This window comes from Penicillium concentricum (genome assembly GCF_028827145.1).
Source record: "Penicillium concentricum strain IBT 3081 chromosome Unknown utg000006l_segment0_segment0, whole genome shotgun sequence".
NCBI classification, from domain to species: domain Eukaryota; kingdom Fungi; phylum Ascomycota; class Eurotiomycetes; order Eurotiales; family Aspergillaceae; genus Penicillium; species Penicillium concentricum.
The window spans coordinates 2,270,855-2,284,948 of NW_026622759.1; the positions used below are offsets into that span (position 1 = coordinate 2,270,855).

The 14,094-nt window shown below is 49.4% G+C and overlaps 8 protein-coding genes across 8 annotated transcripts; 3 read left to right on the plus strand and 5 right to left on the minus strand.

The window, feature by feature from the left end:
* Positions 1-225: 225 nt before the first annotated feature.
* On the plus strand, positions 226-783 carry N7517_011069 (uncharacterized protein; the record flags this gene model as incomplete). Its single annotated transcript, XM_056728792.1, has 4 exons — positions 226-288; positions 341-430; positions 508-532; positions 587-783. The coding sequence occupies 4 exons, from the start codon at positions 226-228 to the stop codon at positions 781-783; spliced, it is 375 nt and encodes a 124-aa protein (XP_056574607.1).
* A 212-nt stretch (positions 784-995) lies between these two features.
* N7517_011070 (SRPBCC family protein) lies at positions 996-2,096 on the minus strand (the record flags this gene model as incomplete). Its single annotated transcript, XM_056728793.1, has 2 exons — positions 996-1,540; positions 1,604-2,096. The coding sequence occupies 2 exons, from the start codon at positions 2,094-2,096 to the stop codon at positions 996-998; spliced, it is 1,038 nt and encodes a 345-aa protein (XP_056574608.1).
* A 286-nt stretch (positions 2,097-2,382) lies between these two features.
* N7517_011071 (Stk19 family serine/threonine-protein kinase) lies at positions 2,383-3,563 on the minus strand (the record flags this gene model as incomplete). The annotated part of the gene is made up of 2 exons (XM_056728794.1): positions 2,383-2,969; positions 3,023-3,563. The coding sequence occupies 2 exons, from the start codon at positions 3,561-3,563 to the stop codon at positions 2,383-2,385; spliced, it is 1,128 nt and encodes a 375-aa protein (XP_056574609.1).
* A 591-nt stretch (positions 3,564-4,154) lies between these two features.
* On the plus strand, positions 4,155-7,069 carry N7517_011072 (putative alpha,alpha-trehalose phosphate synthase subunit TPS3; the record flags this gene model as incomplete). The annotated part of the gene is made up of 3 exons (XM_056728795.1): positions 4,155-4,177; positions 4,237-6,950; positions 7,002-7,069. The coding sequence occupies 3 exons, from the start codon at positions 4,155-4,157 to the stop codon at positions 7,067-7,069; spliced, it is 2,805 nt and encodes a 934-aa protein (XP_056574610.1).
* A 1,479-nt stretch (positions 7,070-8,548) lies between these two features.
* Positions 8,549-8,773, minus strand: N7517_011073 (uncharacterized protein; the record flags this gene model as incomplete). Its single annotated transcript, XM_056728796.1, has 1 exon — positions 8,549-8,773. One exon carries the CDS (start codon positions 8,771-8,773, stop codon positions 8,549-8,551), a length of 225 nt encoding a protein of 74 aa, XP_056574611.1.
* Positions 8,774-9,821: 1,048 nt separating this feature from the next.
* Positions 9,822-10,738, minus strand: N7517_011074 (RTA1 domain-containing protein; the record flags this gene model as incomplete). The annotated part of the gene is made up of 2 exons (XM_056728797.1): positions 9,822-10,660; positions 10,720-10,738. 2 exons carry the CDS (start codon positions 10,736-10,738, stop codon positions 9,822-9,824), a joined length of 858 nt encoding a protein of 285 aa, XP_056574612.1.
* Positions 10,739-11,263: 525 nt separating this feature from the next.
* N7517_011075 (thioesterase family protein) lies at positions 11,264-12,334 on the plus strand (the record flags this gene model as incomplete). Its single annotated transcript, XM_056728798.1, has 1 exon — positions 11,264-12,334. One exon carries the CDS (start codon positions 11,264-11,266, stop codon positions 12,332-12,334), a length of 1,071 nt encoding a protein of 356 aa, XP_056574613.1.
* A 212-nt stretch (positions 12,335-12,546) lies between these two features.
* On the minus strand, positions 12,547-13,215 carry N7517_011076 (PaaI family thioesterase; the record flags this gene model as incomplete). The annotated part of the gene is made up of 1 exon (XM_056728799.1): positions 12,547-13,215. The coding sequence occupies one exon, from the start codon at positions 13,213-13,215 to the stop codon at positions 12,547-12,549; it is 669 nt and encodes a 222-aa protein (XP_056574614.1).
* Positions 13,216-14,094: the final 879 nt, after the last annotated feature.

The window sequence follows — 14,094 nt, forward strand, 5'->3', positions numbered from 1 at the left end:
TCTTTATATGTGACTAAGAATGAAGTTGTATGAAGTAAGTAGAATAAAATCAAAAGCTGTGATGTATATCCCCGCCTATCGTATCACTCGGTGGCATCTTCACACCAAACAATTGAGCCGAGGTACTTAGGAGACCTCATATACTCCGCAACTAGTACACATCTCGAAACTAGAACCCCTGGAACATTCTATCCTACAAGACATTATTACATTACAACTTTGATAATGTCTCCCACACTGCTGCAGGCATCGGCCGTATCCTTTGTATTGCTTTCCATCGGACACACGGTATTATTCTCAACCTCAGAACCCCTGAAGCATCATATTGATTGTTGTGTAGATCAAGGGCAGACAATGGACAGCCGACCCAAGATTCAAAGCTATCGCGCGCACTAATCCGTGGGCTTGTGGAACTCTGGGGTGGTACCAGGTGTGTTGAACCGTGGCCTTGGTGCCAATATCAATAAAGCCTGTTTCGCTTTATACTGACTTGATTCCTATCAACAGGGGAGTGGTTTCTTCCTATTGACCGGTATGCTCATAATGTTCTTCCTCCTAGCCAAGCCCTAACCGTAATCATGAACAGGTCTTCTTCACTGGCAATGGGCGCGTGATCCCAGTCTTCTCCAGGACCCAGTTAACAAAGCCATGGCCGGAATCGCGAATATCCTGCTCTGGGCTAGCTCTGTCTGGTATGCTAAGCATGGTATCAACGATACTGCCATTGTCATTGGTATAACTGCTGCGTTGCAGGCTTTCGGTGTTGGTAAGGCTTGTCTGTGAAATCATTACCGAGAATATATGCTCGAAAGATACATGTAAGGTGATTCAGTGAGCTCGGATGTTTTACAAAGAAATATCTTTTGCTTTTGTATTTGTCTGCTTCTGACTTTTGAGGCTTCTGTGCGTTGATCGTAATCCACAGCCGTTGATATTACCCGAAATGACACAGTAGAGCGAATGTCAAGAAAGACACTCAACAGACCAACAACATATTAGCCCTCCCCCATTTGAGAATCCTGCTCCATTCTTCTTTCTTCCCTGCGCTTGACAACCCACCGAATAAACAATCCAACATCACCAACAACAGCCCGCGGCACTCCACCCAGCGTCCAGTTCCGCTGGACACACTTAGGAATCTTCCCACCAGCCTCAGAAGTCGTCGCCATAATCCATCGAAGATATCGCTCAGGAGATGCAGTAGTAGCAGGGGTGTTCAAATTCGCCGAAGACGACACATCCGAAGAGACTGGTGTAGGAGGAGGCGGTAGAAGCTCAACCCGCTCGACACTGGCATAGTAAGCGAAGACAACCCGCTGCGGGACGGCGTCCATGATCTGAGCGTAGATTCCCTCGTACTGGGATCCCGGGATGATCGGTTTAGTCAAATAGAAGGGAATCTGCACCGTAATAAAGCCGTAGTCTGGGTTGACCCGGGTTGCTTGGTACGAGCTAGCGAAGGTCGCCGACACAGTCCAAGATATGAAGGCCCGGGGCCGGATGAGTGCCCGTGGATGGAAAGTGTGGACAATAAGATTGACTAGGCTAGATATTAGTGTGCTGTCCTTGTGCGATAGCTGTGTCCGGGGACTTTTATACTTACGTTCGACCTCGAAATGCTTGTAGCTCATGTTTCCAGCAGTAATTGGTTCGTTGGAATCCCACTGTCTCGGCTCATTCCATTTCAGAAGTTGCTTTACGCTCGTTACGCTGGGCGTGTACTCCATCTCGTGCTCGGCATGGTTGTATCGCAACCCGTCGTGGAATTCCCATAGGGAAACTGTTCCAGGCAAACGATTAGAGTCTTGGTGGTCGCTTTGGCGACATACCCAGAATTCCATTTTGGGTTTTGAGCCCTGGGGGGCTTGGAGGGTTCGCCATCCCCGTGAAAGTTTCACTTTTGCCTTTGATGGTGGAGATGAGCGTAGCTTGCAGTCTGGTTTCAATGTCGACGGGAACTGGTTTAGAAGAGGCTGAGCTTCAAGCAGGACGGCTTGGATAAACCCCCGCAGATCCGGGGTATTGGCGCCCCCTGGAAGATCTGGGTGACGAGGGAGGCTGGTGAACAGATGTGGTTCTAGTTGGATTAGCGGCATGATGGAGGGATGAAGGCTTGGCGATGAAGAAAGTAGATATGTAGATGCAGAGAGGTGGAGGGTAAAAAGGAAATGCGAGAGTTCAGCAAATTAAATGTTGACGAGATGTCTTTCTTATTTGTTTGCTCGGGGCGAGATTATGTGAGAATTTGAAGGTTGCTTCTTTAAGACGATTTCATGAACATAACTATCTTCTAGACTTCATGATCACATTATCAAGTTATAAAAGTGTATGATCTTATAGATTTATTTAGTACCGGATTACCAGTTTAGGTAGGGATATAGACTATAGACAGCGGATCCCAGGTCCAACGCTGCCAGTCTCAAACATCTCCACTAGTCCCGCGCCTAGTGCTTCCTCTAGCACCCATCGAAAGCGCATCCCGAATAGCTCTTTCCATTTCCTAGTCTTACCCGGCAAGATTCCTGCAAACTCGCCACGGGCTCGCTTGGCTACATCGTAGCTCTTGTTAGTCTCAACAGCCCCATCCCATCGATCTTTCATGAGACCCAGAGGGGCTTCGCCAGAAGCAGACCGCCTGAGAAGAGCGAGCAGATGTGCACGACCTGATCCTAACAAGCGGAGATATGTTCCCGTATTAGGGAGAGACAAGAACAAAGTTGCAGCACGAGCCTGGGCAGCTGACTGCACGGAGCGCTCGGAGTGCGAGACAGACTCGCTTCGACTTGCTGATAAAGTCGCCATTTGAGGTAGATTAGGAAGTGATGCAATACTTAATGTGCCCTGTGTGTAAGATGACGATGAGACAATAAAGCCAGCACGGAGCAAGGCCCTGTACTCATCCGTCGTGAAGACCCCCTGCGATATCGCCGAGGAAGTCCCCATACGCTTTAGAATATCAAGGAATTTCTCTGAAAACTCGTCAGTCCATGACCCTCAAAGTATCCCTGACTCGGAAACTCACCCTTGACTGGTTGCTCCAATGCAGGGCTTTCCTGTACCAGCTTGTCCCAATCCTCTGATAGCACCAAACAATCGCCCAGCCCTGCCGCATCATTGCCTCGACCCGGTATAATGAGTCGCCGAATCCGACCTGTCTGAATCTGTTCGACGATTTCCCTTTCTACCCGTGTTGGTGCCTCCAAAATGGTATGTACATGGGCCACGGAGGCTAGTGGGGGCAAAGACCGGCGTAGATTGAGGACTTCTGCGATGCGTGTGCTGTTCATTCCCGCCCGTGCTGGAAGTTCTTCGAACATGCCATCGCGGATATATTGGATAGCCTGCAGCACATTCCGAACCGGGGCAGTCTCCGATATGAAATGAGACCCGCCTACGTCTGGAAGCGGATCATCAAAACCTAGATTTGCAGTGGGTTTCAGACCCCCGCCAGATGTAGGTTTGCGGCGCGCATGGGCAGCAAAGGGCGAGGCGCGGGGTTTGGGAGCAGGGGCTTTGCGTTTCTTAACACCAGACACCGGAGCGGAGGTAAGACGCAAGGTCATGGCATGAGTGGATGAACTTCCAACATCAGAACGGAAGGGGAGAAATAATACCGCATGTCAGGTGACATATTTGCAGATATTCCGCCAATCACAGACGACCTGCTATAGTTCTTTACATACAATACGGTAATGCCGTACAGGAACAACCCCAGCTGACTCTTAGGTGGGGTAAACCCGGTACAAGACGGTAAAGACCTGTCAGGCGATGGATAAGCCTGGCGTTTTGGTTCCGCCTAATATCTTTTTTAGTTGGAAAACCTTCCAAGTTATATCTTCATGTCATCTCTCTGAATGCAGCATCTAGATCTGTCTATTCATTCTTATTTGTCTTGCCATACCCACTGCCAAACCTGCTTCTCCACTACTTGGCACCCTGTGGACTTTCACATGACGTAGTCATGAGAAACACATCGTAATCGTGTAACTAACCTTTTTTTTCTTTCAGCTTGGCCTTAGATCTCTAGCCGCTCGTTTCTCGTCGCATATATTTACTTATTGCTACAGGTTGGAACGTCTCTCTCTGCCTTTCTCTCTCTCGCATTGTGTTTTGATATTCTTCTGCCTATCCACTTAGGCCGGGCACCAATCAACATGACTGTCTTCATAGCGTCTCTGTACGTGGCTATTCCTCGACCTTGAAAACTATATTTGGCTAACTGATGAATTACTGTAGATTCTTGCCTCATACTGTCAACTTCCAGATCAACAACTCGCGCACCCGCTCTCCCCCTACTCTAAGCCCTCCTCCATCCGCAAACCCCACCATCGATGGGATCACACCCATCCCCAAGGCCACGGCTAGCTTGTTCGAGAAGCCCGTTCCAGGGAAAACGCCGGGTCTTACACCAGGGGCTACAACGGATCATGAGCGCATCTTTGCTTCCCACATAGGCAAGGTAGAGCAAGAGAAAAACGGGTACCCGTTCCCTTTGGCTACCGACCAGGATAACCGGCTTCTCACGGAGAGTGAGGGTCATTCCCCGATATGGGGTGCCACAACGTCGTTCAACCAACCAAAGCCATTGCCAGTCGTGTCGCCATCTCCATCCATTCTCAAACATCAAGAACCTCGCCCCGTTAAGCAACCTGTGGCGCAGCGGCCTCCTACAGCCGAAACTATTGCTCCCTATGTGAGACTAAGAAAGGGGAGCACGGCGAGCCGAAAATTGTCATTTTCGAAAGCCGAATGGACCATTGAGACCGCGGAACAAGGAAATGGTGGCCTACGCAATGCAGTGAGATCCGCAACAGACGCCGGGGTTTTGGATAGCATGATGTGGGTGGGCACCTTGGGTATGCCCACTGACGTCTTGGCAAGTCACACCCGCCGAGACATCGCGGAGAAATTAGAAGATGAGTATGGGTCTTTGACCGTGTTTGTAAATGACTGTGACTTTGACGGGCATTACACGCATTTTTGCAAAACCATTCTTTGGCCGGTATTTCATTATCAGATTCCGGATAACCCGAAGAGCAAAGCTTACGAGGACCACTCCTGGATCTACTATGTCAAGTTGAACCAGGCTTTTGCAGACCGCATCGCGAAGCATTGGAAGCGCGGTGATTCGATCTGGGTCCAAGATTATCATCTGTTACTGGTTCCAGCTATGCTTCGCAAACTGGTGCCAGATGCACAAATTGGCTTTTTCCTGCATATTGCTTTCCCCTCGTCGGAGGTCTTCAAGTGCTTGGCACCGCGCAAGGAGCTTCTCCAGGGCATTCTTGGTGCGAACCTTATTGGTTTCCAGACGGACGAATACTGCCGGCACTTCCTGCAGACATGCAGTCGGATCCTGTGTGTGGAAGCAACACCTGAAGGAATCCAGTTGGAAGACGGTTTCGTCAACGTCGGCACGTTCCCCATCGGCATCGACCCAACTTCTTGGGATAAGCGCCGCCAGGCAACGGACGTGGAGCGATGGGTTGAGACAATCTCGGAGCGCTATCAAGGGAAGCGTCTCATCGTCTCGCGCGATAAAATTGATTCCGTTCGTGGTATTCGCCAAAAACTTCTTAGCTACGAGCTTTTCCTCAACACCTACCCAGAATGGGCTGATAAAGTTGTGTTGATTCAAGTGGCAACCAGCACAACGGAACAACCAGAGCTGGAAGCTACTCTCTCTGATATTGCCATGCGGATTAACTCCACACACTCGACCCTCGCTCATCAACCTTTGGTGTTCCTCAAACAAGACTTAGCCTTCCCGCAGTACCTTGCTCTCATCACAGTGGCAGATGCCCTGATGATCACCAGCTTACGCGAGGGAATGAATTTGACTAGTCATGAGTTTGTCTACTGCCAGGATGGTCGATGCGGCGACAAAGCCTACGGGTCATTAATTCTTAGCGAGTTCACCGGCAGCGCATCTGTTTTTGGAAACCATGCTCTTTTGGTCAACCCTTGGGATTATCGCCAATGTTGCGAAGCAATTCACACAGCACTGACTCGGGACGAGGAGACACGAAAGCAGGTTTGGGAGGAACTACTCCGTGCAGTCCTGAAAAATTCCACTGCCAACTGGGTGAAATCGTTCAGCGAAACACTCACCCGTGTCTGGAACGAGCAATCTTCACGAGAAATCATGGCCGTGCCCCGACTATCCGTATCCCGACTCACCGAGCGGTATCGCAATTCCAAGCAACGGCTCATGATCATCGATTACGAAGACACTCTAGCCTCATGGGGATCACCGCGCAGCATCATTCTAACCACGCCGCAGCGCGCCATCACAACTCTCAACGACTTAACCGAAGACCCCGCCAACGTTGTCTACGTAATGAGTGCGCGCATGCCAGAGGAAATGGAACGACTATTCCGACAAGTGAACAATCTTGGTCTGATTGCCGAGAACGGTTCCTTCGTGCGCGAGCCGAACGCCGAATCCTGGACCCACCTTGCAGACAAGATGCATGTCAGAACATGGAAGGCATCTGTGTCTAATATCCTAGCATACTTCCAAGCTCGTGTTGAGGGTAGCTGGATCGAAGAGCGCCATTGCTCACTAGTCTTCCACCACGGATCCGCCGAAGACCGCCATGTCGCCGCTCGATCTGCTGCTGAATGTGCGGGCAATATTAACGACGCGTGTGCCAACTTGGGCGTACATGCGATTCCCGTCGAGGGTGCTTTGATCGTGGAAACAATCCACACCAATAAGGCATCCGCGGCCGAAAGGGTCTGGAAATGGGCCATGGCACATGCAAACAAAAATGAAAATGTCCTAAAGCCTGATTTCTTGCTGGTTGTCGGCGATAACCGTGAAGACGAGCCGGTCTTCCGGTGGGCTAATAAGCTGCAGAGCGCGAAGGCTATCAATTATGCCATGACAGTCACATTGGGCTCGCGTAGCACGGAGGCTAAAGCCACCCTGACACAGGGAGTTACTGGTAAGTTTTGGATGATATCATACATTATTTTAGTTGACTAATTTTCTATAGGCGTTCTTTCTTGTCTGCAACAATTGGCAGCGTCTGTACCACTTGGGAGCACACCCGGGCCAAGCTAAATTGCCATCGCGAGAGTGATCTAGTGAGCAATTTAATTTCAAATTTCCAGGATATGAACATGCGAAGACGAATACATGAAGACATCAAAACGGACCGGAGTTTTTTTTTCTCTTTAACAGACACATCTATTACGGCACATTCTTAATTAAGTCGAGATGGTACATACATGGAAGCTCTACAGGAAGACATACTTGCATTCCAAGCATCTTAATTCTTTTACAATTTCGGGTTAAAGGATAGAAAAGAAAAAAAATATTACTTGAACATCTGGAAAATTTCCTAGTGGTTCCTTATGAATAACTACATCTCCAACATTTTGGTGATCTAAAGTAAAAAGGCCTATGGTGCCAAAGAGAAGAGGAAATCATTTTGAAAATGTAGTTTCTTAGAAGCTGGATGTCAACGATGCATCCATGGATCAACCCGTGGACCAAAACAGGTATGCCTCTTTTTCTTTTCCCAAGCGGGTCTGTTTCAATACCCACTTGCGGGCATGATTTGGCCCGATCTCATCTCACCTGGACGAAGGGTATGCTCTCCTGCGTCCATCCATGCTTCAGAAAACCAAGAAAAGACTCGAGATTGATTGTCGTATAGTACCATGAGGAGCTTAGATAAGAAAAGCAGACGCGGTAATCGCTCCTTTTATTTACTTTGTGCGATCATCATGTGCGATCATCGCATCACGAAGCATGGGTGGTATCCCATTTGTACTGAAGCGCTGCTAGGGGATGTGCCAGTTGAAATTTTACTGGCTCCGTAGTCTCGAAGACCAGGAAGGCCTCGTTGGTCCCCGAGGGTAGCTTTTACTACCCACGGAAAAGCGAACCCGAAGGCAGGCAGGCTATGCTGGTTGGAGTCGGTGTGGATCTGATCTCACAATGGATGTCGTTGATATCCTCTTTTGAATGCGTTTGGCTCGGGATTTGGAAAATCGATGCTTCGAAATAGATCCGTTCGGTGAGTGTGTTTGTCGATGCTTATGTCGCCTTATGCATCCTCCAACTCCCGGAGGAGGCGTCGGGACTTGATGGGTCTCAAGGATTGTGGCCACCCTCGCAGACGACCCTCTTGTTCCAAAAGGCCTCGCCTTTGGCCTGTACCTCACAGCTTCAACACTCTCAGTCTTGCGCTTGACTGTTGAGGGGTTTTAGGTAGGTGGGACATTTTGATCATATGTGAAGCACTGCTGGAGGGTTGAGACGTATCTACAGGGGCCAGTGGTAGCATAGATGTCTATGGGTCCGTTGATTGAATGTATTGAAATTCCGGTTGACAGTGTTTCGCAGTATGCTTTTCCGCAGGACTGTATTCGAAGCACTGTGTGAGGATCGAGGCTTTGCTTGTATCGGTAATGCAAAATAGGCTCACGATTTTCTCGCCGATTAAGCATGTCAAACAGAACTTCGAGGAAATCTCTTTGAAGAAAAAGCTACTCCACATAGGATGCGTGGTAGCGTTGGCTTTCTCAGGGCTCACTACATCATAAAGGATGTCACTGAGCCCCCATCAGCAACGCCAGAAGGTCGACCAGGCTCTAGATGACCCCACAGACTGACCAAGGGACAATGAAGGATTTTCTCATGCTCCCACCCATGCCACGGGTTGGTTGGGCTACAGTATCGGAGGCTGTAGTTGATTTCCATTGCCTCAATATGAGCCTGATAGGCAGCAGCGCTATAATAGGGCAAGTTTCCTTCCATGGTGGCAGGACGATTGCTAGGGTTCTGACTAGGCCTCGACACCCCCACGGGAATTTCCGCTATCCAGTCTCCAAGTCAATTTCGGACAGTGTCTAGACGCGCTATTGAACGAATGCGCCTACACCTATGACCGAAAGAATCACAAGGTGTGTTGTGCACCGGAAATCACCTAGGGCCCAGATGATTCTGGCTCAGCAGCATCTAGCATGAAGTATGTCCTCATGGTTGATTCCATTTCCATCATAGGATTCATAGCTGAGACTTGGACAAGGGAGATCACGCCATTCGGACGCTGAGAATCCTCCCACTCATTCTGTAGCCCCTTTGCTATGTTCGGCAATAAGCAGGGCTTTTCGTACGTGTTGAGAGATAGTGTTAAGCTGAGATGGGATGTTCTTGTCCATCACAAGCATGATCCAGGTAGGTTTGAGAGTGAGATGACATGCGGGTGGCTATGACTTGTTGTGAGGACCTCTTACATAACGCGATTAGGCACGCTGCCATAGGAAAAGAGCAGAAGGGGAGATTTGATCTTTTGGTCTGGGGTGTAGACACCGTAGTATTGGCATAAGGCGTAAAGGAATTCGATTTGTCCGGCCTTTTTTTGGATTGGCGTTTCCTACTTTCCGGTATCATAGCGATGAACAGTAGTGGTTGTTCAATATGTCACGCCGTAGCTTCGTGTTGTTCACGGGGTGGTCAAAACGTTGGCCTTGGTCCTTCCCGTTGGGTTGTTCCAAGATTGTGGTTGTTGTCAAATGGTGTAGGTGAATGCCTAGGTAGGATGCATTGTTGAGTGCTGTTCATACTTGCAGAGAAGACAGGATGTGATGAATTTGATGAAGGGAAGAGGAGATGAAGTCGGAAGTGAGTTCTGGGGGGAAATTTCTGCCTCGTCTGGAAAGGTTGCTGCTTATTTAGGCAGGTACCAAACATACGGGTAGCGCTTTCCTATTTCGGCCTTGACATGTACTCATTTAGGATGAATATAGATGCGACTCATTCAGTTCAAGACCAAAAAACATTATATTTGCTTCAATGTCAAAAGCTATGGTTTATCATCAACCCGCACCGATACGCCTACGCAGCGGCCAGGATACCAAATGGCAAAGAGAAGAGCCACTATCGCAATAGGCGCGAATTCAAGACACGCAAAATACACCTCATTGGTTTGCAACTCTCCCATAAGACCTTGACCAGTTTCCGCAAGCCGGAATATAGTTCTCAGGTAAACCATAATAGTCGAAACGGAGAAAGCCAAGCAGAAGATCCTCAGCCCATTTGCTCTGATAGCATGTCTTGCTCGAAACTGGAAACTCGCAGCCACAATGACGAAGATAGTCATGACAAAGACCTGGTACGCAAGGCCGCCCAGGAGGATATTATTCGCCGTCGTGGGATCTTGCCGACGCGACTCTTTAATGCCGATGAGGCACGCACCGGCGACTTGGACGATTGTTGAGATGACATCTGAAGTAATGAAGAATGCCAGAATGATCTTTGGTGGTAGGATTGAATACTTGCTCCCTACTCGTGGGATCAGGGCTGATAGAATGGTGTAGATACCAGCGGCGAGCAATACAGGTGCCACAACGATGAAGAAGTAGTTGAGGATGAAGTAGATGAGGTGGTAAGGATCCTTTTTGGCGGAGAGGGATCGTGCAATGTATCCTATCACTTCGAAGATCAGACCAGCGGAAAAGGTCAACCACCACCAACTGCGGATCTTGATGGCTTGCGTCGTGTGGTAGACGAAGTGAAGAAAAAACCATGCGGCTGCGAAAGCAGCTAGAGCGATGGAAGGCGTGTAGCCATAAATAATCACGGGGGTATCTCTTTCGCCGCCTGGGTTTGGAAAGTTGGGGTCAACATAACCAGACGATCTTCCTATTTGCTTTCGTTAATGATCTGAAGTGATAGCGGTGGAGAGTGTTGAGATGCAATACCTGTGATATGGTGATCCATCTTAGTCTTCTTGCAGATACACTGCAGGAGGGGGGTCAGATGTTTTTATACAGCAAACAGGCTCATCATCGAATTTAGCCTCGTTTTCGTATTCTAGATATTAAAGAATTTGATTACTCCACAGACAGACCCCCTTTACCTGCTACGCGAGCTGCCAAGCTCTGCCGAGTAATATCACCGAGCGCAATCTATGAATATCTTCTCATTATTTCCCGATGGACCTATCATCTATATCAGAGGGACCTTCTCACTTCGATCTTTTCTGGTTCCCACAGCCCTCTTACATCACAAATCCCTCTGGCCCTGGATATGACCTTGCTGGGTATTTTTTTTGGAAAAACCTCCGGGGCCATATTCCCCGGGGCTAATGAGCTGACTCATCTCGGTTCCAGGGCCGTCCGAGGTCTGGGGAAAACGCCGAGGTCCACCGATGTATGGGGGAGGTTTGTATATCAGACTATATAAATGATGTTGTTTAGACCTCTTCCATTCTAAACCCTGTATATATCAAACCTCACCACAGTCATGTCCGTCAATCCATCCTTCCAAGAGGCCATCAAGGTCACTCCACAAGGCTCCAACAAATACAGCGCCTTCCTCCGACCAGAATGGTGTATTGGAACCGGTACTACAAACCCATATAACCCTCACCTCCCATTGACAAAAACTAACAACGCTCCAGTCCCGCACGGCGGCTACACAACAGCCGTAATCTACCAACTAGCCCTAACGCACTTTGCGCATGCCCACCCAAAGCAATACAAAAGCCCCGCATCCCCGATTTCCATCCAACTTTCCTTCCTACGCCGCACAGCCTCAGGCCCCGTAACCTTCGAAGTGGAAGATGTCAAGATCGGCCGTCGGACAAGCACAATCCACATCAAGCTGCTGCAAACCTCGGACAAGAACCCCGGCCAGCTAGACCTCATGCTCGCTGGCTATATCACCGTCAGCCCGCCAGAGGCCGAGGTCGGCATTAGCGTGAACACGGGGTGGAGGCCTCTCCCAGCTCCAGTGGCAGGTTCGCGTGCAGACGGCTCTGTTGATCTGGCGGCGCTGGGCCGGACAGGCATTGATGGTGCTTGGACGAAGATTGTGGCGCCCTTCGCAGAGTTCCGTAAGGCTGGGACGCATATTGAGCTGTTTGGTCCTGGTACTGGTGAGGTACAGCAGAAGCGCTCTGGGAATTTGAATATCGATCAGTGGACTAGGTTCCGGCCTGGGGGGGATGTTAATGGTCGCTGGACGGATGCTGCGGTGCCTTACCTGATTGATACGTTTCCCATGGCGTTGGATGGATTTGATACCATCGCTGCTGCTGAGGCGAAGGAGAGTGGGTCTTCGGTTGCTGGGCAGAAGGCCAAGTCTTGGTATCCTACTGTTACGCTTAATGTGGATATGAAGAAACATCTTCCTGCTGAGGGGGTGGAGTGGCTGTATAGTCGGGTTGTTACTAAGGCTGTTAGGGATGGAAGGACGGATCTGGAGGTTACGATTGTTGATGAGGCTGGGGATGTTATTGCGTTGAGTACGCAGATTGGGTTGATTGTTAGTGCTAGTCGGAACATTGGGACTAGGAAGATGGAGAAGTTGTAGATGGTTGTTTTATAGATGCATATACATTTGAAATAGATTCCGGGTGTCCAATTCAGGCCTAGTTCTATGCTCTATGTATGACCTAGCTGGTTCTGTATGTGCAAGATCGGGTGTTATATGTACGGGATCAAAATCCCTATATGTACATCGGGAAATCGATTCCCTAATGTATGCTTCGAGCTTTGAGCCTGAGAAGAACAGAAGGATGACGCTCACAACTTCGAGTCGGACGTCACAAGCCAAAAGGCCATAGCATCAGCCTTGACAACCTTGCTCTTAGCACCCTCCTCATTTTCCTGCAACGCCTGCGCCCGGACCCAGAATTTCTTCCCGACCCTGCCAACAACTCGCGCCTTGATAACCAGCAAAGCAGGTGTAGCCACGCGCTTCTTATATCTGACATCAAGTTGCACGGTAAAGATCTTCCCGCGCGGGTTATCGTCAGCCGTACTGAGGGCAGTGGGTGCATTGGTATGCGCCGCGACAGCGAGGGACATGGCCTCGTCAATCAGTGTCGCGACAATGCCTCCGTGCACGGTGGACGGGTGGCCAGACAGGCCGGGGCTGCTGAGATCGAAGATCATAATGATGTCCGCTGGGTTTATGCCCGGGGTGGGCTTGACAGATGCATCTTGTTTTGTTGTGGGGAGCCAGGTGGGGGCTTCAGCGGGCGCGGGTGTGAGATTGCGCCGTTGTAGGGTTAGGCAGTGAGGGATTGTGGTGGGTGTGTTGAGGGTTTGTGCAAAGTAGCCATCTTCGCCGGTTGTGGGCTTTATGCGCCGTGAGTCGGTTTGGATCGGTGTATAGTCGGCCGAGCAGATGAGGTTGTTTGCCCACGAGTTGGTGCGGAGGTGCGCGATTGCCGGGGCCGGGTCTGCCATTTCTTGTTTTTTTGGGGCTGTTGGGGGGGGGGTTATATTGGGCGCAATTGTGATAAGCCAGAAGTAGATAAAGGGCCTGTTTCAGCAGTTTCAGTAGTATATTAGGGCGCCAACGGTTAACATAATTTAACCTCGGCTCCGGGTATACCGATTAGGTCATGATAAACAGTCACGTGCATATATTGGATCGAATCATTTTGCACGGTCCAATGGATTTGCAATTTGTGATTTGCGGTGGAGCGAACATCAAAACCTTGGATGCTTTAAAGTAGATAATCCCATGTGCTTCCTTGAACTAAAGAACCAATCATACCGTTCTCGAGCACAGACATGGATTGTCTCACCCCTGGCATGTAACCGGTAGTTAACCGTAAGGGACACGGTGATGGGGAGATCTGGGAATTCGGGCAAGAATGTCCAGAGTAAACAGAACCATAAGCGACTTATCTCAGGGTTCCTGGTAACACTGTGTACTCAACAATCTCCGTCGGAGGCCTGTGATTCGTACGGATTCAATCGGCAGGGGCTAACTTGGCCTGACTAGGCCTAGTTACACGCAGCCAAGGACCCTCCAATTTAGCCTGGTATCTTTTTGCAGGCCCTTTTAGGTCAGGCGTATAGCAAATTAGGAAAACAAGGCCTGTGCAACTCTGAGAAAAAAATTATTCCAATGGTAAGAAAATAAAACAATGACACTAGTGATATAACTCTCCACCTGGTATGCCAATAGGGGGGTTACCCTGGCAAATAATAATAGTCGGCCCTGTTCTTTCCCATAAACCCTTTGATACCTTGGAACCCTTGAAACCTTGGATACAAGTACCTAAGCACCTGCCCATTCTTTTCTCACTCTTCTCTCTCTCTTCCCACTTCACATCT